Source organism: Micromys minutus (assembly GCF_963924665.1).
Source record: "Micromys minutus genome assembly, chromosome: 8".
NCBI lineage: Eukaryota > Metazoa > Chordata > Mammalia > Rodentia > Muridae > Micromys > Micromys minutus.
The window spans coordinates 24,017,998-24,042,217 of NC_137977.1; the positions used below are offsets into that span (position 1 = coordinate 24,017,998).

General features: G+C 35.1%; 1 protein-coding gene across 14 annotated transcripts in view; it reads left to right on the forward strand.

Annotated features, from left to right (window-relative positions):
* Nucleotides 1-24,220, forward strand: part of LOC308423582 (ankyrin repeat and KH domain-containing protein 1) — a gene marked incomplete at its 5' end in the record, with an annotated part of 94,859 nt that overhangs the window by 25,259 nt on the left and 45,380 nt on the right. For 12 of the 14 annotated variants that reach the window (XM_080920337.1, XM_080920348.1, XM_080920344.1 and 9 more), the window contains 7 exons: nucleotides 2,146-2,383; nucleotides 2,635-2,826; nucleotides 7,879-7,988; nucleotides 18,229-18,316; nucleotides 19,735-19,862; nucleotides 20,465-20,608; nucleotides 21,339-21,441. In XM_080920337.1, the coding sequence (XP_080776463.1) occupies nucleotides 2,146-2,383; nucleotides 2,635-2,826; nucleotides 7,879-7,988; nucleotides 18,229-18,316; nucleotides 19,735-19,862; nucleotides 20,465-20,608; nucleotides 21,339-21,441 (1,003 nt within the window). The remainder of the gene's footprint in view (nucleotides 1-2,145; nucleotides 2,384-2,634; nucleotides 2,827-7,878; nucleotides 7,989-18,228; nucleotides 18,317-19,734; nucleotides 19,863-20,464; nucleotides 20,609-21,338; nucleotides 21,442-24,220) is intronic. The other 2 variants (XM_080920346.1, XM_080920340.1) reach the window with 1 other exon arrangement.

Genomic DNA, 24,220 nt, shown 5'->3' on the forward strand with positions numbered 1-24,220 from the left:
CCAGTCTCTAGTTAATGGTTGGCTTGTATTTTAACCAAATTGTAAGTAAAGAACAGATAATGCTTTGATATGTGGACTTTTAGAGGATAATAGCAACTTGTAATCCTGATGTAGTGTTTTTAGTTTTTTTTTTTTAATGATTTACTTATTTGTTTATTTATTATATATAAATACACTGTAGCTGTCTTCAGACACACCAGAAGAGGACATCAGATCTCATTACAGATGGTTATAAGCCACCATGTGGTTGCTGGGACTTGAACTCAGGACCTCTGGAAGAGTAGTCAGTGTTCTTAACCACTGAGCCATCTCTCTAGCCCATGTTTTTAGTTTTAAAGTTAATGTTTCTTTTAATTTTTTCTTTACATTAAAATTTTTCCTTTATTTTTTGTGTATATTATTTAAAAAATAATTAAATCCTAAACATTGAATTTTATTATTTATGTGTTATATGCATTCATGGGTTTGAACTTATGGTTAGAATTCTGTGTATGTCCATTTGTGTATGTGTGTGAGAGAGAGAGAGAGAGAGACAGAGTGAGAGAGAGATGCTTATAACAAGTATGAGAGCCAATATAAAGTGTGAAGTCAAGAATTTAAACCTGAGGACTGAGAATCTGGAGAGATGGCTCAGAGGTTAAGAGTCTGTCTTAGTCACTGTTCTATTACTGTAACGAGATGCTATAACCAAGGCGACTGTTATGAAAGTTAGCTTTTCATTTGGGGGCTTGCTTATAGTTTCAGAGGTTTAGTTCATTATCATCATTGCAGGAGTGTGGTGGCATGCATGGCACCAGGGCAGTAGCTAAAAGCTACATCCTGATTCATAGGCAATAGGCAGAGAAAGACTCGGAGCCAGCTGTGGGCTTTTGAAATCTCAGAGCCCAACTCCAGTGACACACCTCCAATAAGGCTGCACCTCCTAATCCTACTCAAACATTTCACCTACTAAGCACTAGGCATTCAAATATACGTCTATGGAGGTCAGTCTCATCCAAGCAACCAGAATGCTTAGTGCTCATGTGAAAGACCTAAGTTCATACCTCAGCACTATGTGGTAGCTCACATCTGCTTTTTGAGATCCAATGTCCTCTGGTATTGGACACATAAATAAAAATAAATCTTTATAACTAGAAGACTAGAGCTCAGTGGTTAAAATATGGGCTTAGCATTTGTAAGACCCTGATAAATAATTTACACATAAATAAAATCTTTATTTTACATATTTGAAATATTTATTCTTTACCTTGGTCAACAAGTTGATGAGGCAAAGACAGAAGAGTACTAATCCATAGAGACTTCACTAAGCGACATAATCCCAAGTGATAATGACCTCACAATCCCTATGTCTTTGTTTTTGTTTGTCAAGTTTTTGTTTCTAAGGAAGAACTAGGGCTGGAGAGATGGCTCAACATTTAAGAGCACTGGCTGCTCTTCCAGAGGACCTGAGTTCAATTCCCAGCAACCACATGGTGGCTCACAACCATCTGTAGTGAAATCTGACTACCTCTTCTGGTGTGTCTGAAGACAGCAAGTGTACTCACATACATAAAATAATAAATAAATCTTTAAAAAGAAAAAATAAAAGAAAAGTGAGGAAGAGCTAATACATTTCTACATTTCTACATTCTAAATTTGGGAGTAAAGTTATATTTAACCTAGAAGTTGTTTGAACAATAATTCTTTTTGAGGTTCTGTTGACTGAATTTGGTAGGTTTTCTTTTTTTAACTTCAAAGAATATAAAAATTCAAAGTTATTTAGAATTATGACTATTGGTTACCAGGTCAGATTTGTTTTAGAAAATTTTGCAGTTTGTGGAAATTAAGGTAACTTAAACATTTATTTTTGTTCATTTGTGTTTTGTCTACATGTATGTTAGTGTGAGGTTGTTAAGTCCCTTGGAACTGGAGTTACAGACAGTTGTGAGCTGCCATGTGGGCTCTGGGAATTGAACCTAGGTCCTGTGGAAGAGATGTCACTGCTCTTAACCACTGAGCCATCTTTCTAGCCCCTTAAACATTAAAACATAAATTAATAATGTGTAATATTTAAGCTATATCAGTTTTTTTTAGTCCCCCGTTTGACTTCCACTTCAAAAAAAAATCTCTAAAATTCTTTTTTTTTAAAACTTTTGTCACCTACAGGATGGACATGTAGAGGTGGCACGTTTGCTTTTAGACAGTGGTGCTCAAGTAAATATGCCTGCAGATTCCTTTGAGTCTCCATTGACTCTAGCTGCCTGTGGTGGACATGTTGAATTGGCAGCACTGCTTATTGAAAGAGGAGCAAATCTAGAAGAGGTTAATGATGAAGGATACACACCCTTGATGGAAGCTGCTCGAGAAGGACATGAAGAGATGGTGGCACTTCTGTTGGCACAAGGTAAAGCCATTGTACTTTATTAAAATTAAACCTCCTTGTGTGTTTTGCATATGAGTTGAAGTAGATACTGTTTTTGCACTGATGAGAAAATAAATTTTCTGTAGCTTAGGCAGGCCTTGAGTCTCAGTCATAGAAAAGTTTTGATGCTCTAGAGAGAATAGCCTAAGCAGAGATGGTAGGTGATTATCATCTTATTTGCATATTGTATATAATTCTCTTGCAGCTAGTTTTTTCTTTTGTTGTGCCTTCAGGTGCAAACATAAATGCCCAGACAGAAGAAACTCAAGAAACTGCTCTTACCTTGGCTTGCTGTGGAGGCTTTTCTGAAGTAGCAGATTTCCTGATTAAGGCGGGGGCTGACATAGAACTCGGCTGCTCTACTCCTCTTATGGAGGCTTCTCAGGAGGGACACCTGGAGTTGGTTAAATATTTGCTGGCTGCTGGTACGTGGCTTTAAAAATACCTTTATCACAAAAAGAAAAATACAAACAATATTTATATCTCAAATATAAAAACATTGAAACAGAGTGCACTGGTGACTACCAGGAACAGTATAAAGGCATTAAAATCTACAGCAAAAAAAGGGGAATGTTGGCAAACTGCCAGGGTTCAGTGACTTACCTTCTGCATAGAATGATAACCTTGTTAGGAGTATGGAGTGTTTTATTATTATTACTTTTGATTATGAGGAGGGGAGGGAAGAGAGAGAAGAGAGAGAATCTGAGGATGTGACTGCAGACATGCATGTATCACAGCATACATGTTGAATTGAGAGGACAACCTTGAAGACTTGATTCTGTTTTTCCACTGTGGATTTTAGGAGTCTCGGGACATTAGGCTTTTGCCATAAGTGTTTTTAATTGCTAAGCCATCTTTCATTTCCTACTTCAAAATTTCTACAATGAGCAGATTGTGGATGTTTTTATCTTCAAGAAATAATATATATGTGAGGTGTTAGATAATAATTCATGGGCTGGAGAGAGGGCCCAGTAGTTAAGAGCACTGGCTGCTCTTTTGGAAGTCCTGAGTTCAGTTCCCAGCAACCACATGGTGACTCACAACCACCTGTAATGAAATCTGATGCCCTCTTCTGATGTGTCTGAAAACAGCTAGAGTATACTCATTAATAAAAAAATTAAAAAAAAAGAATTTTTAAAAAGATAATAATTCATATGATCTAATTATTCCATTGTATTCATAACACTGAGCCCCATAAGTGCATACAAGTATTATCAGTCTATTAAAAATTAAAATTAGAGTTAGGATGTAGCTCAGTGTTAAAGGACTTCTTAGTATGCATTAAGCTCTGGGTTGTTAGTTTGTCATATTATTAACATTATATATTATCAGGTACTAGGGAATTCCACTAAGGATGGAAGATCACCTGAGCAATATCCTAAGGCCTGGTCTTTAACAGACTTCTTAATATTGTTGGGTTTTGTTTAGTGATTTGCTTATAAGCTGTCTTTTCTTTTGGAAGAAAGATTAATTCTTCCTGCTTAGTCTGTTGATAAGAGGCATGATACTTTAAGGCTGTTAATTTCTTGACATTTTAAGTTGCCTCAAAAAGAAAATAAAGGTGTATAGGAGAGATGACTGCTGGTAAAACACTTGTCACATAAGCCTGAAGGTCATATCCAATGTCTATGAAAAAGTTGGATAGACATGATGGCCACCATGTAATCTCGGGGACAGGGAATCTGCAGAACAAGCTGGCTAGCTGGACTATGGCAAGTTTCAGATTCAGAGAAAGATTTTACATCAGTATATGAGATAGAGAATCATCAAAGAAGACACCGATGCCACCCTTTGACCTTTAAAAACATTTGCAGATATCTTCTACATAGTCACCTCTATATGTATGGTGATGCATACAGCATAGACCCCCCAAAAAATGAGAAATAGTTTTACAGGCAAAATGTTTCTTTCAAATATTTGTGCTTTATTAAGTAACATCAACAGTACATTTTTAGAGTATATGTTGTCTGTTGGATATACCAGAAAAAATATTAATTAAAAACAAGCTTCTATCTTTTAGAAGTAATATTGAGTTTCTCATTTTATCAAGGTCTGAAAAGTTGTTTTTATTTTTTTGTTGTTGTTTGGTTGGTTTTCAAGACAGGGTTTCTCTGTATAGCCCTGCTATCTCGAACTTATTCTGTAGATCAGGTTAACCTTGAACTCACAGATCTGCCTGCTAGGATTAAAGGCCTGTGTTCGCTTTGCCACCAACACATAGCTCTGATACATTGTTTTAAAGCTTAAGTCTAAAATGGTGGCACATGCCTATAATCTCAGCACTGGCGAGGCAGAGGCAGGAGGATCCAGCCTGTTGTATAAATTGAGTTCTAGGCCAGCCAGGGCTGTATATTGAGACCTTGTCTCACACAGAACAAAACAAAAAGAACTTTATATAGGTGGAAGCAGGAGGATTAGGACTTGAAGGTGGCCACATAAGAACATACATGAGACTATGTATTCACAAACCAAAACCAAAACTAAAAGGAAAGAACTGACCAAATAGTAAGATATTTTTACTCAGATTTTGTATTATTTCTATTAATTGCCTCTAGTCATTGTGTTATAAAATATATTAGCTGAGCATGTTGGTGCATGCCTTTAATCTGGGTACTCAGGAGGCCAAGGTAGGTGAATCTGATTTCAAAGCCAATCTGGTCTACATAAAGTTGCAGTCCCTGTGTTAAAAAAAAAAAAAAAAAAATCAAAACCTGTATGAAAAAGACAGATAAATATTATTAAGCCCATTTTGTTTCTTTTTTTTTTTTTTGAATCTGGATCCTAAGGTTCTAATATATATTCCTATTGGCTCTTAACACAGACTTCTGGGAAGAATACTTTTTTTTTTTAATCTTGAAACTTAACTGATGCAAAGTTACTATATAATCTCATCAAGATAACCTAGTTAGTGTTGAGTGATTAACCCTGGAGCCCCTGGCATTACTTTCTATTGTGTCTCAGTTAACTGTCATATTTGCTGTTGCTGCTGACTTGAAGGATATAGTTCTCAGAGTTCTTCGATTGGAAAGATGACTCCAATATTAACCAGTCTTTCTTGTTTTTTACTTTGGTGTGAGCATGGGTTTTTGTTTTTTATTTTTTATTTTTGGTTGGTTTGTTTGTTTGGCTTCTTTTTTTTTTTTTTTTTCCTTTTGGTTTTGATTTTTGTTGTTATTCTGTTCTGTTGTTTTGCTTTCTGTGACAGGCTCTTATGTAGCACAGGCTGGTTTTGACCTCAAACTCCTGTTGCTCTTCCTGCTTTTACATCCCAATTTGGAGTCACAAGTATGCCCTATCAGGCTCAATTTGTTGCTAACCCAATTTTAATTCATAGTCAATCTTATTTCATTTATATACTTCCTACTTTCCCTACTTTAATACTTATTTTTATTTAAAATAAACATTTTACTTTCAAATTCTATTATATATTTATTTAAAGGTTTATGTATCAGGTGTAGTTGTGCACACCTTTGATCCCAGCACTTGGGTGGCAGAGGCAGTCGGATCTCTGAGTTCGAGGCCAGCCTGGTCTACACAGCAAATTCCAGAGTAGCCAGACCTACACCAAGAAACCGATTCAAAAACTAATAAATAAAATAAAAATAAAGTTATATTTATGTAAGTTTGTATGTATACTTGAGTGTGCACCATATATATGCAGTGTCCATAGAGGCCAGAAGAGGGTGGAAGATCTCCGGCACTGGAGTTAAGTGATTATGAGGTGCCATGTTGGTGCTGAGAATTCAAACTGGCTCCTTTGGAAGAGCAGCAGGAATTCTTACCTCTGATCTCTCTGCAGCCCCTAACTATAATGTGTAAAACTTTAAAAATCAGTTTTCTAAAGATAATGATTTTACTATCTCTGTAAAAAAAAAAAAAAAATTAGGGCTGGAGAGATGGCTCAGTGGTTAAGGGCACTGGCTGCTATGATTTGGAGGCCAGCCTGGTCTACCTAGCTAGCTAGCTACCAGAAAGCTGTAATTACATAGAAAAACCCTGTCTCAAAATACCAATAAAATAGGATATAAATAGGGTCAGTGACTCATAGACTAAGCTGGCCTCCAACTCACAGAGGTCCTCCTGTATCTGCCTCCATCTTTTTGGGATTGGAGGTGTACACTACCATGCTTGGCATGCATAAAAAGTTTTTATTTGCAGGATCTCTGTAGTTTTTCATACTTTTTCTTGTGAGTTTTGTTGTTATTGTTGAACAAATGGTTAGTTGATTCCTTAGGCTTCCCAGTAATTTGTTAAATTCTCCTTGACATTTTTTCTTATATTTTTATAAATTAATGGTTAACTCTAGAGAGAAATTTGACTGTATTCAGGTAGAATTTTTAAAAATGGGAAAACATTACCGATAATATTTCTATAGCTTTATCAGTGGGTATCTTTTTTTCAGTTTCTAGTTTTCCCTCTCCTTTTTAGTAGTATCATTAATTAGCCATTCTCATACTTTGGGTCACTTAGATTATAAGAGGTTGTAAAGTAGAAGAAGCCTAGAAATCTGTTACTCTATTCTTGTTGATTAGCTGGGATTTTCTGTAGAAGGATATCTAATATTCAAAATTTGGCAGAAATTCATGTAGGTACTGCAAGATAACATTTGGCTTGACTTTTCCTTCCCTTTTTATTTATCTATTTTTAGAAATAATGAGACGATATCCTAGTATTCTTCAAAAGTAGGCAGTATAGTGGGGAAAGAGGAGTGTTTTAAATTACTACTTTGTGTGCATATTTGTGTGTGTGTGCACATGTGAATATATATGTGTGTATGTGTGTGTGCGCTCGTGCATGGATACATGTTTGTGTATGGCCACAAGTACACTTTTGTGAAGTCATTTTTCTTCCTCCTACCTTTCTGTAGATTCCAACAATGAAACATATTGTTAGACTCAGGTAGCACTGGAAAACTGTCTTACCAGGCTTTAGTTTAAGGTTCTTTGGGCTCTAGGACCCAAAGATCAGATTAAGAAATAGACATTTTTAAACATTTAAAAGAAATGCCATAATGCCATAAATTTATGTCTGTACTTCCAATTTAGAATCATGAGGGTTTTTTTTTTAAGGTTTTTATTTAACTTAAATAATGTGTTTTTCTTAACGAGAAAAAATTCATTTTTACCAAATATTTACTTGATTTGTACCATATTATACATAGAACTGTTTCAGAGTTACGTTTAAATGTTTTGCTTTTGTATCTAGTACTTAAGGTATATTTTGTGAGATATGTAGGCAAATTTCTCTGCTTGAAAATTGTTTTGTTTATTGCTTTGTTGTAAGGCAAAACACACTTTTATAAAAAATGTATTTAAAGGAAATAAGACAAAAAGGGAAAATAGGAATACTTAGCTGTATTTTGATGTCATTTTCACATTTTGAATTCTTTCATTTTACCTTATTGTAAAATTGGACTAATGTAATCCTTCAACATCAGAGTTAATGTGTGTTTGTGTTATTTCTTTTTTTTTTTCTAGGTGCTAATGTGCATGCTACCACAGCAACAGGAGACACAGCTCTAACCTATGCTTGTGAAAATGGACATACAGATGTTGCAGATGTTTTACTTCAAGCAGGGGCCCATTTAGTAAGATTTTTAAAATTTCAAATATTTATGCATGAATGTTAATATTTATTCATATTTATCATTTAGAAAACATTTGTAATGATCAGTAATTTATACATTTTGAATAAATAGGGATTGGTGGCAAGACTCAAGTTGAGTTTAATTCCTAGAATCCACATGGTAGAAAAAGATAATTAACTCTCAAAAGTTGTTCTCAAAAGTGTACATGTGGTTGCTTGTGTGTGTGTGTGTGTGTGTGTATGCATACACACACACACATACACACACACACACACATGATAAGAGAGAAGATTTAATTGAGTAAAATAAGCCTCTGGTCACCTGTAAGTTTTTAAATGTATTGAATGCATTTGAATTATGTTTAATAGAAAATACTATTTCTTTTCCTAAGAAAAACTATTAGTTTCTCATTCTATCCTCATTTAACCTGTACTTTCTAAAGTGCTATTTATTACATATATCATAAAATTCAGTGATGTATTTACAGAACAAAATAACTTGTCAATTCATTTTGGGTGGTTGACTTTCTCTAATTGCATTTAGAAGCAGAGTTACTTCTGAAGATGTAATTGAGCGGTGGAGGGCCTTCCTGACATATGCAAAGCCCCAGCTCCAGCCTCCAGAATGACAAAAGTAGACAAAAATTGATACTGTTAACCATCTTCCAAACAACATCACCATGTTCTATTTTTTTCTATCCTTTTGAATTTGGCTTTTCATAATATCAAATTATGTGCAAGTTCATATATATCATAAAACTTAGAGCTATGGAAAATTGCAAATAATTCAATGAATAGTTACAATGCTTACATGTGAGACATAGCTAGAAACTAGAAAATTTTAGTAGTTTCATTTATTTTGATAAACCAGTACAGATACCTTTTAATCATTTCAATAATAGACATCTCCTAATAGATACCTGAGAATATTGTTAAAAAAATAATTGAATAAAATTTAAGTGTATAATATGGTTATACCATTATCATTTCTACTAATAATAAATGTAATGATAACCATTATTCAGGGTTTTGTTATTTTTTTAAATGCTGGCCTGATTTTATTTAGACCCCGGATTCTTTTCTCAGCCTACAACATCTGAGATTATAGGCTAGTGCCATGACACTATTAGCATTTATTCCTTTTTTTCTAATAAATATATTTTAAATTTTTCTTCAATTATTATATATGTGGTTGTATAAGTGTCACAGATTACATGTGAGGGTCAAAGGACACCTTTGGTGTGTCAGTTCTCTCATGGGATTTAGAGCAGGTCATCAAGTTTGTGTGACAAGCACATTTATCTGTTGAACCATTGTATCCACCCACTGTATGTGTATTAGGTGGTATGTGGCTGAAGGCTGGAGGTTGATGTTGGTGTCTTCCTCCACCATTCTCCACTTTTTATCTGGAGGTAGAGTCTTAGTTAAACCTAGAATTTAGCAGTTTGGTTAGTCTAGCTAAGTGGCTTCTCCTGTCTCTCTTTTATGTGCTGACCTAATAAGCAGGCCACACCATACAGTACTGGCATACATGTAAATGCTATGGATCTGAACTCTGGTCCCTATGATTGCACACAAGACTCTCCTTATTAAGGCATCTATCTACCCTAGAATCCATTCTTACTAAGCAGGATCTGCTGTATCAGTTAACATTTCTGCAAGATAATTGAGATTTATGACAGTAGATTTTAGTATGCTGCCTTTCTGTTTATTTTTCTTTTCCTCCTTTATTTTTGTGTGGCATGTGTGTGCATGCTGTATGTAACACACATGTCTGCACGGTAGCTTGAAGAGGAAGTCAGTTATTCACTCTATCTAATCCTTAATAGTCTTTCATTAAATCTAGAGCTAACCTGGCAGCTAACAAGGACCAACAATACCAACAATATCCTGTCTTTATTCCCATAACAGTGGGACTACACCCAAGTAACAAGCTGTGTGTGTGTGTGTGTGTGTGTGTGTGTGTGTGTGTGTGTGTGTGTGTGTAATTCATTCTTTCTGGGGGAAGGTTTACTGTAGCATACTTATAAAAGTCAGAGGACAATAGGCAGGAGGCATTTTCTGTTTCATCCTGTTGGTTCTAGGAATCAACCTTGGATAGTAAGCCTTGGTGGCAAACAAGCCCAAGCGTCTCATACTTGCTAACCCATTTGCAGGAAGATTTTAAAAAATATATTCCAAATGTTCAGGGGTCACATTATTCCAGGCTATTTCCTCAAATACTCCAGAAAACTGAATTTTAATGTTATTCTCACCTCTCTCCTACTACACCAGTATTAAGAATTAGTTTGCTGCTAAAAATGATACCACTAAACTATATACCCCAGTCTTACTTTTTTAAATTTTAAGACAGGGTCTTATTAAATGGTCGGGCCAACCTTATATTTATTCTATAACCCATACGGGGCTTGAACTTGAGATCCTTCCGCCTCAGCCTTCCAAACAGCTAGAATTACAGGTCTGTGTCACCAGTCACACTCTTCTCTTTGTAGCGTACTTTGCCAAAGCACGTATGACTTAGCTTCTTTTATCATAGTTTCTGTTCACTATTAGTTTCAACCTAAAGGTAGAGAACTTGCAAAAGTTTTGTTGTTGTTGTTCTAATTATTTGTTTAATGTATATGAGTATACTATAGCTCTCTTTAGACACACCAGAAGAGGACATCAGATCCCATTACAGATGGTTGTGAGCCACCATGTGGTTGCTGGGAATTGAACTCAGGACCTCTGGGAAAGCAGCCAATGCTCTTAACTACTAAGCCATCTCTCCAGCCCCCCAATTTTTTTTTTGTAATAGTATGATTTGATTTTTAATGTACTAAGTTGCCTTTCTCCCTTATTTGCTCTATCCAGGTCTTCTCTCTTCCCTTTTCTTCAGTTTTGATGTACTATGATGACAGCATTTTCCAGGCTTTTATTGTCTAATCATTTTTATAGTTTAGACATTTTTAGTAATGGATTATTATAAGTCATAATTTCCAAAGGTCTTAAGATATAGTCACTTCATATTTATCTGGCAATGTTGTGCCATCTAACATACTTAGAAATGTTTTGATTTGATAAATATCTTCTATATTTAAACTGTTTCTGAAGATAATTCTTTGTCTTCATTTATTTTAGCATGTTGATTTCAGCACTAAAACAGTACTTGTTAAGATAAAGGAACTATATACATTGCTGTAGAATTTTTTTCACATGAATTTTTCAACAGAACTAAAATGGAATAGGACAAAGAACAATACATAAATTTGATAAATATTACATTTTTGTTCCTTGACCTGTCATTTTATCTCAAGATCTATACTAATACTATACTGTACTACACTACTGATAGGGACTTTCTGTACTTAATAAGGACTTTGTCCCATAGTGAACAACTTATGTAGATATTAGAACTAAATACATTAACTTATTATTCATTTAATGAAATTTTGTTATTCAGTATAGCATTTCATTTGCTTGCATTGCCATTCTAAATTAGTCTATTCAAAAGAAGAAATACCTATGGGAGGCATCTTATAATTCTGTACATTAAACATTGGAAAAGTAAGTTAAATTTTAGTTATTTCATTAAGTCACTAATTTGATATGCATAGTTAGAAAGGTTCTTGTATGTAACCTTAGTGCTCTGGAAACTGAGACAGAAAGAATGTAGGGTGCAAATTGCATTACATCTTACCTGGGCTATTCTGTGAGACTCTCATAAAACAGAAAGCAAAACAAAAAGCCACATCTGCCTCATTATTCTTATTTGTAATTCTAAATGTCATACTATCTTCTTGATTATTTTATTATGATCATGTAAATTTTACTGTGGTCATTAAGAATTCCAAAGGGAGACAATACAGTATAATGAATGTGCCTTTTCTTATTCTGAAAGAAAGTAAATTCGAGTCTTGTTTTGTTTCATCTTGGTTTGTGATATGGTCTTATGTAATCCAGGCTTTCCCTGATTTTTCCATGTAGTTGATAAGGATTACCTTGAAGCTCTGATGTTCTTACCTTCACTGTCTGTGTGAGTGATCTAGTCCAGTTGGTAGAACTAGTATACCTGAGGCACCTGAGGCTTCAAGTTTGCTTGAGCAGAACATCATGGAGAAGCATGAGGCGGAGGGTGCTCTTTGATTCTTGGCACATATTAAATGAATAGAAGTTTTATTTGTATATCCATATTATTGTGTTGTGATAAATATTAAATCCACATGCAGAGCTGCTCCAGTTTGGAGCCTTGCACCCAGGCTCTCTCTACCACGCTGTACTCAAACCACCCTCTCCCAGCTGTCTCCCTATCCCTATGTAAGGAATTTGGCTCACATTCTCCATAGCCTGGTAAAATCTTGCCTTAACAATCAATAATTTATATATGTTAAATTCTCAATCCACATCCATCCACACAGTAATCTTACAGCCAATTGGCAAAGATAAACCATCCACTTAGATAAGATAAATTGACCTATAGAAATCTATCCCCTTGAAAGTATACATAACTACTCATGGCTACCCAGACCCACACGGACAGAGTTCATCTTTCATGTTAATTCTCCTCCTCCTTCCTTTCTCTCTCTCCTCCCCCCTACACCTTACCAAAATTTTGTCCCTGTCCCGTATCGCCTTGACATCAACCTACATTATTGTATGTCTATACCTAATATACTTTGTGTATTATACATAGGGAGGTAGGAGAGATGGCTTAGTGGTTAAAAGGATGGGCTGTTCTTTCAAAGGACCAAGGTTCAATTCTCAGCCACTCACATGATGGCTCACAACTGCCTGTAACTCTAGTTCCAAGGGATTTGACACCCTCTCACTGACATACATGTAGGCAAAGTACCAGTTTTAAAAAATATCATACACAGAAACTGAACTCAGACTAGTGTTTAGTGTATGGCTTTCTAAAACCTTCTTATCTGATATTTTTATTAGCATACATTGTACACAACAGTGAGTTTAATTATGACATTATCACTCTTGCATATAACGTATTTTGATCATGTTTACTCTCCCCTTCATTACCCTCTCTTTTCATTCTCCCACTTTTCACTGATTTTTTTTTTTCTTCTCAAGAAATCCTCCTACTTTCCTGGGCTTTGTTTTGGTTTTGTTTTGTTTGTTTGTTTTGTAACCCAGTAGGTTTGCTTGCAGGAGCTTAGGTGAAGTTATTTATGGGAGTATGGGCAACTTACCAGTAAATACACCAGAAGAAAATGTCTCTCCCTCACCCAGCAACCATTAACTGCCTCTAGGTCCTCAGGGAGGGATGGGGCCTTGTGAGGCCCTACCCCCAAGCAACTGTTAACTGCCCCTCCCCCTTCCGTGAGGGAATGTTGACAATTCAATCATGTGTAGGTCTTATGCAGGTAAGCACAGCTGCTCTGAGTTCATGAGTGTGATGGTCTTGTCATGCCTCAGAAGACAGCATTCCATTAAGACTCTATCCCTTTCTCCTTCTTACATTCTTTCTACTCCCTCTTCTGTGATAGTCCCTGAGCCTTGGGGTTGGGGTGAAGGATGGTAGGGATATCATTAAGGACCAAGCATTCAACAGTCACTTATTCTCAGCACTTTGCAGTAACACACCACAGTAGAATGAAGCATCTTTGACTAGAGCTGGCAGAGCAGCACTAATCTATTGATATAAATGTAGTTTTTTGTTGTTGTTGTTTGTTTGTTTGCAAAATGTGTGTATGCTGTGTGTCTGTGTGTGTAGGTGCCCTGGAGGTCAGAAGAGGCTGTCAAAACCTCCTCCTGAAGCTGGAGTTACAAACCTGATGTGGGTGCTGAAAGAACTCTGGTCTGAAAGATTGGGTAGCCCTTTTAACCAATAAGCCATCTCTGCAGTCTCTCAACATAAACATTTACAGGATATTTTGACCATCCACAACATGTCCACTTAGTAAAATAACAGTAATTGCTTTCTCTCTAGAGCTTGTGGCCAGCATGGGGTTTTGAATAGGTTTCTGTGTTAAAAATAATCCCTGTGTTTCTAGACTGCTGGAAACCATGTACATGTACATGAAGAGACCATACCCAGACACTTATTGGAAACAGCCCATGTTCTTTGAAGTTATTTGATGAACAGAAATAGCTTAAATTTTTGTATCATTTCTGATTTTATAGGAGCATCATAATAGGTTCCATGACAGATACTTTGCACTTATTATTATTTTTTTGAATTTGGTTTACTGTTAGTTGGGATTTATATGGGATTTATTACAAACCTACGTTTAATTATTTGATGGAGATTCCAGTGACTCTAGGCAATGACTAAAAAGCACTAAACACATTTATGAGAGAAGAGAAAGCTACATAACTAATTATCTTAAATAGTATTTGAGCTTTCGTACACTTTTTGATATCTTCAGTATTCTTGGTTAGATATTTTTAAATGTTACTCCTGCTTATAGCTTTAGTTTTCTTTAGAGACCAAGGCAGGAGTACCTGCTACAGTATAATTACTTCCTTTCAAGATTTCTATAACATTTTATTGAAAGATCATTATCATGTCCTTAAAAAATAAACTATACTCATAGATCTCTATTAGAGGCCTGCCTGTTCTACATAGAAAGTTCTAGGCCAACCAAGACTACTTAGGGGTAATCCTGTCTCAAAAACAAAACCATTCATTGCAGTATAGTGACACACACCTTTAATCCCAGCACTCTGGAGGCAGAGGCAGGAATTCAAGGCTAGCCTGGTCTACATTGTAAATTCCAGAACAGCTAGGACTACAGAGACACTTCTGTCTTAAAAAGGAACAAAAACCCTATGCTCATAAGATTATGGTCTTTAATAATTAGGATTGTTTTACTTGAAAATGCACCTGAAGTGCCAGCGAGGTCTTCTACAAGTTCTTCACAGCCAAATATGATTCTCATTTTAGGATAAGATCTAAAAGTTCTTTTCCTTTCTCAGGATAATAAACAGGAGGACCGGAAGACTATTTTGGAGAGCACAGTTCCAAGCCAATGATTAGATCATAGTGGCCTTTTTTTTTTTTTAAATCAGAATCATTTTTTAATATTACTTACTTATTTTTATTTATATGAGTACACTGTAGCTATACACACACACACACACACACACACACACACACACACACACACACAAGAAGAGGGCATTGGATCCCACTATAGATGGTTGTGAGCCACTATGTGGTTGCTGGAAATTGAATTCAGGACCTCTGGAAGAGCAGTCAGTGCTCTTAACCTCTGAGTTTATCTCTCCAGCCCCCACAGTGGCCTTGGATGCTTATAAACTACCACCATATAGAATAGACTGGGATATCTGAATTAAAGCTAAGAAATTAAAGAACTTTGCTGACTGACAAACTCTTCAGTTTGAAAATATTATGTCTTGTTGAAGAGGTTTGCATTGTTACTGGTTTATTTCCTTAGTATTATTTATATATGGTATTCTTTTAAAAAAAAAGCTCTCAGAAGTACAAAAATGTATGGCAAGAAGCTTCAGGTGGCAGTGAAAATGTGTATTTCTGACAAGTTAAAAAGAAGGAAAAACAGCAGTGACATGTTTTGTCTATCTTAGTGAAGGAGATATAATTTATTTAAAGTAGTGAATACAATAAATATTGTCACAAATTGTGTTAACTGTTTTTAAAACAGATGTGGGTGCTAACTACTAATAGCATCAAAAGTGTATTCAAGCTAAGCATGGGAGCTTATCCCTGCAGTCCCAGTATTTAAGGGGCTGAGGCAGGAGGACTGCTATGAATACAAGGCTAATTAGGGCTCTACAGAATGAATTCAAGGCTAATTTGGGCTCTACAGAATGAATTCAAGGCTAATTTGGGGTAGTGTGAAATTGTCTCACAACAAAACCAAATAATAATAAGAATATTATGCTCAGGATTGTTTCGATTACCTGTGTTTGTAGTAAAACTGGGAGCTGCTGCTGAATTTGTGTTGAAAGCTGTTCTGGTATGTTACATACAATAAATTATTTAGCCTTGTTTAACAAACCATACATTTTAAGTTTAAGCCAACGAAGGAAATAGGTGTATAGGTGATTTTTCCCATTATTATTTTGTTTTGCTTTAAATTTTTTTTTTACATTTATTTCTTGTGTGTATGCACACATACACATTGCTTCATTTGTAGAGATCAGAGGACAACCAGAATCAGTTGTTTGCTTTTACCATGTGGCTCCAGGGTAGGCCAGCATCTTTACCTACTGAGTCATGTCACTGCTCTTTTGTTATTTTGTTTATTTGTTTATCTATTTATTTATTTTTGAGATGGAGTCTCAGGTAGTCAAGGCTTACCTTAGGTTCTGTATTTAGTTGAAGATAGCTTTGAACTGTTTATATGCTTCTACTTCCTGAGTGCTAGGATGACAAGCATGAACCATAGATACAAAGCTGTGAAATTAAAGTTAGACTTAAAAGATGGGAAGTAAAGTGCAATATAAGAAAACAACAACAATCTGAAGAGAAAAGCTTAGACAAAGCCATTTGATATTTTTATTATATATGTATGTGTGTGTGTGTGTGTGTGTATAAATGTTCTAGATTGCCGAAATACTAGTTGACTACACATAAATTCAAAATCCATTCTAAAAACAGATTATTTTAGCATTATCTACAGTTATTCTATCATAACTCAGAGTTATTAAAAATGATCACCTAATTAACATGTGTAATAATTAAAAAGTCAAAGTAAACAACTTATTAGTATTTGAGGAGCAGTTTACACAGCCTGGACTTCATAGCCACGACTTTATCAGAGGTGCACTTGTATAGTAGGTGCACTTGTAGACTTAGTATGCCCGGAGACTGAGACAGAATAGTTGTGATTTTTTAAGTCTATAGACCATGTTTCAAAATAAACTTTAAAAGAAAAAATTTTTTTTAGATTGGAATTCCTCTAGTTTAAACTTTTCAATAGATTGGTAATCCACACTTAATTTTTAAAAAAGAATTTACTTACTTGATGTGTATATGTATTCTTTGTGTGTGTTTGGTTCCTTGAGAAGCCAGTAGAGGATTTCTGGACCTGGAGTCACATAAGCTTATGACCCACCATGTGGGTGCTGGAAATTAAACTTGGTTCCTCTGGAAGAACTCTTAACAAGCCCCAATCATCTCTTTGGCACCCCACTTCCTTCATAATTTAAATTAAAGTTTTCTGTTATGTTCTGTTGACAAAGCACCTTTTTGAATTGAAGGTATGGCAGCTAAGTAACTGTCTAAGTTAATTTAAAAGAATGGTGAAATAAAAACTGTCATTATCAACTACTTTTCCCTAATAAAAATCAACTGGAACAGCAGATTCACATTTACATACTTAGTATAATTTAAACATGAACCTGGAGGATAGGTAAGAAAACTCTTCATAGAAACAAAGTTATCAACAATAATTTCAGTATTTAGGTGAATGTAGTAAAAGTTTGTACACGAACCAACTAAGATTACTAATCATACAAGCAAGTTCAGTTGTGTGCTATTTGATAATAAGGCCTGGTGAGAAGCTATTTTTTACCAATCATTCTTGCATCTGGCAAACTTCCTAGAGAAAAACAATGATCTTGCTGCTAAAACTATCTTTTGTCTTTAACGTTTCAAGTGTTTAATTTCTATTCTAAAATATTCCATCTACTGGTATATTTTTGTTCATCTTTACTCTTAAAATACTAAGAATTTCTTTAGTGCTGTTTTCTTTTTTTGGTAGAAATACTTTAAATTGTGTGTGTGAGAGAGAGTGTGTGTGTGTACGCGTGTAAGTACATGTGCATATATGCCACTACACATGGAGGTCAGAGAACAACTGCAGAAGTCTATTCTCTCCTTCCACCCTTTAGTAGAATTTATAATAAGTTTTAATAAAATATCAGGACTTTAAAAAATCACCTTAGGGACTTAAGTCTGCCCCTTACACACACACACACACACACACACACAAATTTCACATGAATAGTTAAAATACCTTCTTAATCTAATTGTAATTAGAATTTTTAAGTTAAAAAGAAGAAAATTTAAGTTATTGGAAACCAAACTAAACATTAATTTTATTATATTTAAAGGTTACTGTTGGGTATACAAGGTTGAAATTTGCCCATAATAGGTCATGCTATCTAGTGTAACTGAAATGAATCTGTACATTAGAGGAATTGTTTAAGTGTCCACATGAGTAAGTACTAAATCCTCACTGTTTATCATATCATTAGTATTAAGTTCTTAAAATAAATGTTTAATTAGTTGACTGATTTAGTTTCTGTTTTTTTAATAGGAACATGAATCTGAAGGTGGAAGAACACCTTTGATGAAAGCTGCAAGAGCTGGTCATTTGTGTACTGTTCAGTTTCTTATTAGCAAAGGTAAAGCAAGTTCAGAAAGTAGTTGTTTCAAAAGCCTTCTATTTCTGAGAAAAACACTTAGTGGTTAAAAATAATCACTTTTATCAATGTATTTTATGTAGTAAACAACAGTTTGTGAGATGATTACTGAAAATTTTCTATTAGTCGAGTTTTTTCATCTAACAGTATATGGTTGTTCCTGAAAGCTGGAGAGAGTAAAAGTAAGTAACCACTGTTCTCCAGTAAATGTTGAAAACATTCACGGCAGTTTTGCTGCAGACACAGGTGAGAGATGCTATACTTTTTGTCATACAATTGGATTAACAGTAAACAGAGGTCTTTTTTAAAAAACATCTCTCAGGCTGGAGAGATGGCTCAGTGGTTACTAAGCACTGGCTGCTCTTCCAGAGGTCCTGAGTTCAATTCCCAGCAACCACATGGTGGCTCACAACCATCGGTAATGAGATCTGATGCCCACTTCTGGTGTATCTCAAGATAGCAACAGTGCACTCCTATAAATAAATCTTTAAAAAAAAAAAAAGTCTCGAGGCCTGTGCATAGGTATGATAATGCAAACATTCCAGCATTCAGGAGCAGAAACAAGTATATGGATCTCTGTGAGTTTTAGGCTGGCCTAGTCTGGCTGGCCTGTAAGTTCCAGTCCAGCCAGATCTACATAGTGAGATCCCATCTCAAATAAGTAAATATTCTTTGAAACAGTATGGTTGCATAACCAAGACCTATACAGTGACACTACCAATAGGCATCCCAACATGGATGGTGAATCTTACAAGGCCCAACCCCTTAAGATTAAGAGCTACAGGTAGTTAATGGCTGCTGGTGTGAGGGGTTGATTATGCACTTCTCTTATGCTTGTATAAATAAATGGAACACTTGGTCATGCCCACCAACAACCTGCCAAGAATATAATGAGAATTACCAAGAATAGGAGCACATTGAGTACTGCCTTTCTAGGTTGTAGGAGTTGCTAAATAATTGCATTGTCTGAATTTATTGCTAAACAACTTAAACAATAATCTCATGTTTTAGTAGATTATTATATTGTCTTTCTTAAAAGATTGTTTTTATACACTTTTGGATTATGTTTAGTTGAAGATTAATTAAAATACAAGAGTACTTTGTTTTTGTTTTTGGACTTTGTTTTTGTTTTACATGATACCATTTGAAGTCAGAGTTAAGAGTTACCATGGTTGGGAGTAACTGAAAAGGGAGCACTTGATGGGACTTTTGGTTTGTGGATAATGTTCTATTTCTTGATCTGATTCTAGTGACACAGGTGTGTTCATTTTGTGAAAATTTCCAGGTATACACCTATAATTTACACTGTTTTATATCTGTATTATATTCGGAAAAATCTTTAAACAATATTGTAAATTGGCTTGATTTTACTTTTGTTAAGTTACCATTTTTCTTTAAAGGTGCCAATGTGAATAGGGCTACAGCCAATAATGATCACACAGTTGTGTCACTGGCATGTGCAGGAGGCCATTTGGCAGTGGTTGAACTTCTCTTGGCTCATGGAGCTGACCCTACTCACCGACTCAAGGTATTCTACTTTTCTTGTTTCACTTTTGCTTTTTTGAAGCAGTGTGTCTCTATGTAACTGGCTGTCTCTGGAACTCACTGTGTAGGCCAGACTAGTCTCAAACTCCCAGAGAGTCTCCTGCCTCTACCTTAACAGGTGCTGGTTTTGAAGGCATGCACAACCACACCCAGCTCAAGGAATTCTCCTTAACACGATGTATAAGTAATATCAGCTGAGTATGGTGGCATATGCCTGTCAGGAGGTATGCCAAAGCAGTACATACGTCGGCTCAAAGCCAGCATGGAATACATACTGAGACTGATTCAAGAAAAAATAAGCCAGCAGACAAACCCCACCAAATAATAAGATATAATATTTTTAAAGGTTTGCTTAGTCTTTTAGTGCTTAATATTTGCTGCTGTTGATGAGCTGTGAGGCACCTGTGGTGGCATAGACAAAGCAGCATGAGTACCTTGAATCCAAAGTAAGTTTTGGACTAAATAGCAGGACTGTGTCTCAGAATCTGAAGGTACAATTAATACATTTGATTTTATATGACTAAGTAATTTTTCTCAGTCTAAGAATACATTGATAAAGAATAACTATGGTCAATTCTTTCTTAGGATGGATCAACAATGCTTATTGAAGCTGCGAAAGGTGGCCATACTAATGTTGTTTCTTACCTGTTGGATTATCCAAATAATGTTCTGTCGGTTCCCACCACAGATGTGTCTCAACTTACCTCTCCATCACAAGACGAATCTCAGGTAGAATAAATAAACTATTTCTTTATAAGTATTCTTTGAAAGTTTGTTTAATGAAAGCAGTAGTTCTTTTCTATTATCCTGGAAGTTCATAGTCTACTTCAATTCAGTAAATATGTTGGAATTTTATTTCCTCTTTTGCTAAACTAAAATTTGAACAAGAGTAAATTGGCTAGTATATATATATATATATAGAGAGAGAGAGAGAGAGAGAGAGTATATGATTTATACTTCTCACTGTAATTGGGACTGTAAGACTTCCACCTGAGCAAACAATAATAATATTATTTAACATAAATTATCAAATACATAGATTGTCTTCAGTATCTTTATTTAGTATTCCCAGAAACTATTCTTTGGTGAAGGCATAATAAAAAAATTTAAGCTCTAATAAATAAAGTGAGGGAGTGGGAGAGACAGTTCAACAGTCAAAAGCACTTGTTCTTTTGCAGAGGACCTAGTTTTTCTTCCCAGCACCTACGTGGTGGTTCATAATCATCTATTACTCCCAATCCAGGGGATCCTATACCTTCTGACTTCCAAGAGCACCAGGCTCACATGTGGCTCACATACATGCATTCTTATATACTTAGATGCATAAAATAAATCTAAAAATGAAAGAAGTGAATGTTACAGTATATGAAGAAAACATAAAGCAATATATGTGTTTTATTTATGGAACTTTGTTTTCTTCTGTGATCTGAGATGACTTTTTTCTGAGTTGATGTTTTAGGTTCCACGAGTGCCCATACACACACTTGCCATGGTTGTGCCTCCCCAGGAACCTGACAGGACTTCCCAGGAGATGTCTACTGCCCTTCTAGGAGTACAAAAAGGTTAGTTGTTGAATTAGTTTCCTTAAGATTGATATTTTTTCAACTACTTAATAAATATTACTTTAATGGTATAGAGATATTTAATGTACCTATGGCTAATTGAGATACATGTCAGTACTAGTAGAGGATGTTTAAAATAGGAAAGTCCTAAATACTAGAAAAATGCCTTTCTGTTTTCTTGTCAACATACTGCTAGATGTAGTTTTTCATTGGCCAAAAATAAAATTACTTAAGAAATAGATTAAGCTTTTTATTATATTAAAGCAAAAAATTTTGTGTCCCCCCCTTTTTTTCTACTTGATAGCTCTTGTTTTGTTTTTCAAGACAGGCTCTTTCTATGTACCTGTCTACAGCCCAGAATTCAGTAGTTATACACCAGGCTGGGCCTGGTCTGTGGCAGTCTTTCTACCTGTCTTAGTGATAGATAGAAGTATGAGCTTGAGCTATGACACCCAGCTTTTATTTGATGGTATTTTAGCCAAACTGTAGTGTAATAAGGAATGTGTTGGCTACCTAGTAAATCTTTTTAATTTAATTAATGAGCAAGAGGTTGAAGAATTGCATCCAGTTTATTTAATGCTGGAATATAGTGGGTAAGCTGAAGAAAAATTATCAGTCTGTGAACTTGGATGATTAATTATCAAAATGTATATGAATAAAAATCCAGATGACTTTTTTAATGAATTAAATTCATTTTGTTAATGAGTTAACCCAACCTGACCTGGAAATCTCTGTGAAGCCTAGGGTACCTTCATTCATGCTAATGGCAATCTTCCTGCCTCAGCTTCCTGAGTACTAGGATTATGGGCCCGAACCCCAAATAATTATTAAGAGGAGTATATACACTATTTGAAGGATTCAAGTTTATTAGCTCTGATATACTTCTTCTATCTTTTCATTTCTAGATACAAAGTATCTCTCTTGATAATTATATGTTGTAATGTCTGAGTTTGTTGAAGTAATTTCTAGGATATTATAAAGTACATAAGAGTTGGAACTATCTGATAGCACTGAAACACTTATTTAGCATACATGAGGCCCTGGTTTTTACGACCAATAGCATCTGTCCTAAAAGCTTAACACAAAAAATTTTATGAATATATCTTATTTAGTGTATTATAAATAAAAGACTGTTGACAACTAAATAAGTATATGTTAATGTAGCCACAATACCTGGCTTCCTGCTATTTTTAATCTTAGCAAATAAAAATATATTTTTTTAAAAAGAATCTGGGCAGAGTAACCAGTTAACACCCTTTTCTAAAATATTTTAAAGTACTGTTGTTTTTGTTTTTTTTTTTTCAGATTAAGTTAAAAATTATTATTGTATTCATGTGTTTACATGAGATGTGTGTAGGAATGCATGTGCCACAGTAAATATAGGGAAGACAGAGGACAACTTTATGGAATGGGTTTTCTCCTTCCAATTTTTCTTCGGTTCTAGGGATCAAACTCAGATCACCAGACTTGCAGGAACAACCTTTGCCTTCTGGGCTACTTTACTGATTCTGTTTTTCTGGTTTGTTTGAGATAGAATCTCACTGCAAGACAGCTCCACGATCTGTACTTCCCAAGTACTGGGATTACGGGCTTATGCCCTGTACTTGACTTATTTTTATGTTTGATGGCTAAACCCTATAAAAGACTGTAAGAATTTGGGCTTCAGAAATTTAATATTTAACAGGAAATCGCTTTTAAAAGTTCATGTAAGGGGCTAAAGAGATGGGTTCAAGTTCCAGTACCCACATGGCAGCTCACAACCATCTGAACTCTTAAGATCTGATACCCTCACACGTATGTACATGCAGACAAAGCACCAGCGCACATAAAACCAATAATTATTTTTTAAAAATTCACACAAAACCACCAAATAACTAAAAAATAAACTAGACAAAAGTTCAGAGAATAATTAGAACATTTTAAATACTAAGCTAATATGTAAGCAACAGAAAACTTTGGGATTTCTTTGTTGATTTTCATGAGTAATGAGTTTGCTTAGAAACTTATACTAGGAACCCACTTATTTCCTCCCTTCTAGTTTACTATTTTATGGAATGGTATAAAAATTAACCTTCTAAAGACACTTTACTAGATTATTAAGAAGGGAAAATAGCTAATATGTGTATCTAGATATTAGGGCATTTCCTCTTAGCGACCTAACAATTATAAAGGATCTAGTTGTGATAATTTATTGGATTAAGCTGTCAGGTTAGTACAGACTCTTTATAGGGTGTATGTACTTGTAAATTCTGTTTTGTTTTTTTAAGTCACCTGAGGCTGGGAAGTAGTTTTGTGGCAAAGACTTCTACTCTTCCAGAGAACCAGAGTTTGATTGCCAATACTCGTGTTAGCCAGCTCACAACTACTTATAACTACAATGCCAAGAGATCTGGTACACTTTTTGACATGCATGGGCACATATACACATAAATAAAAATAAAATCTTTCAGAAAGAATGAAAAAGTCACTTGGGATGGGTGAAGCAATACAAGTCTTTATTCCATCATTTGGGAGGCAGAGGCGGGTAGATAGATCTCTGTGACTTTGAGACCAGCCTAGTGTACATAGCAAGGTCCAACCTAACCAGGACTACATAACAAGAATCTGTCTTGGAAAAACAAAGAATAAGAATATTCATTTTAGATGCAAAATTCCATCTTAAAACAAAGATGTATTAAGTTTTTAAAATTACATCATCTTTATCTTATGTATATGCGTGTAGTATACTCATGGTATGTGGGGGATGGTTGGAGATCATGTTGCTGGGTTGCCCTACTAT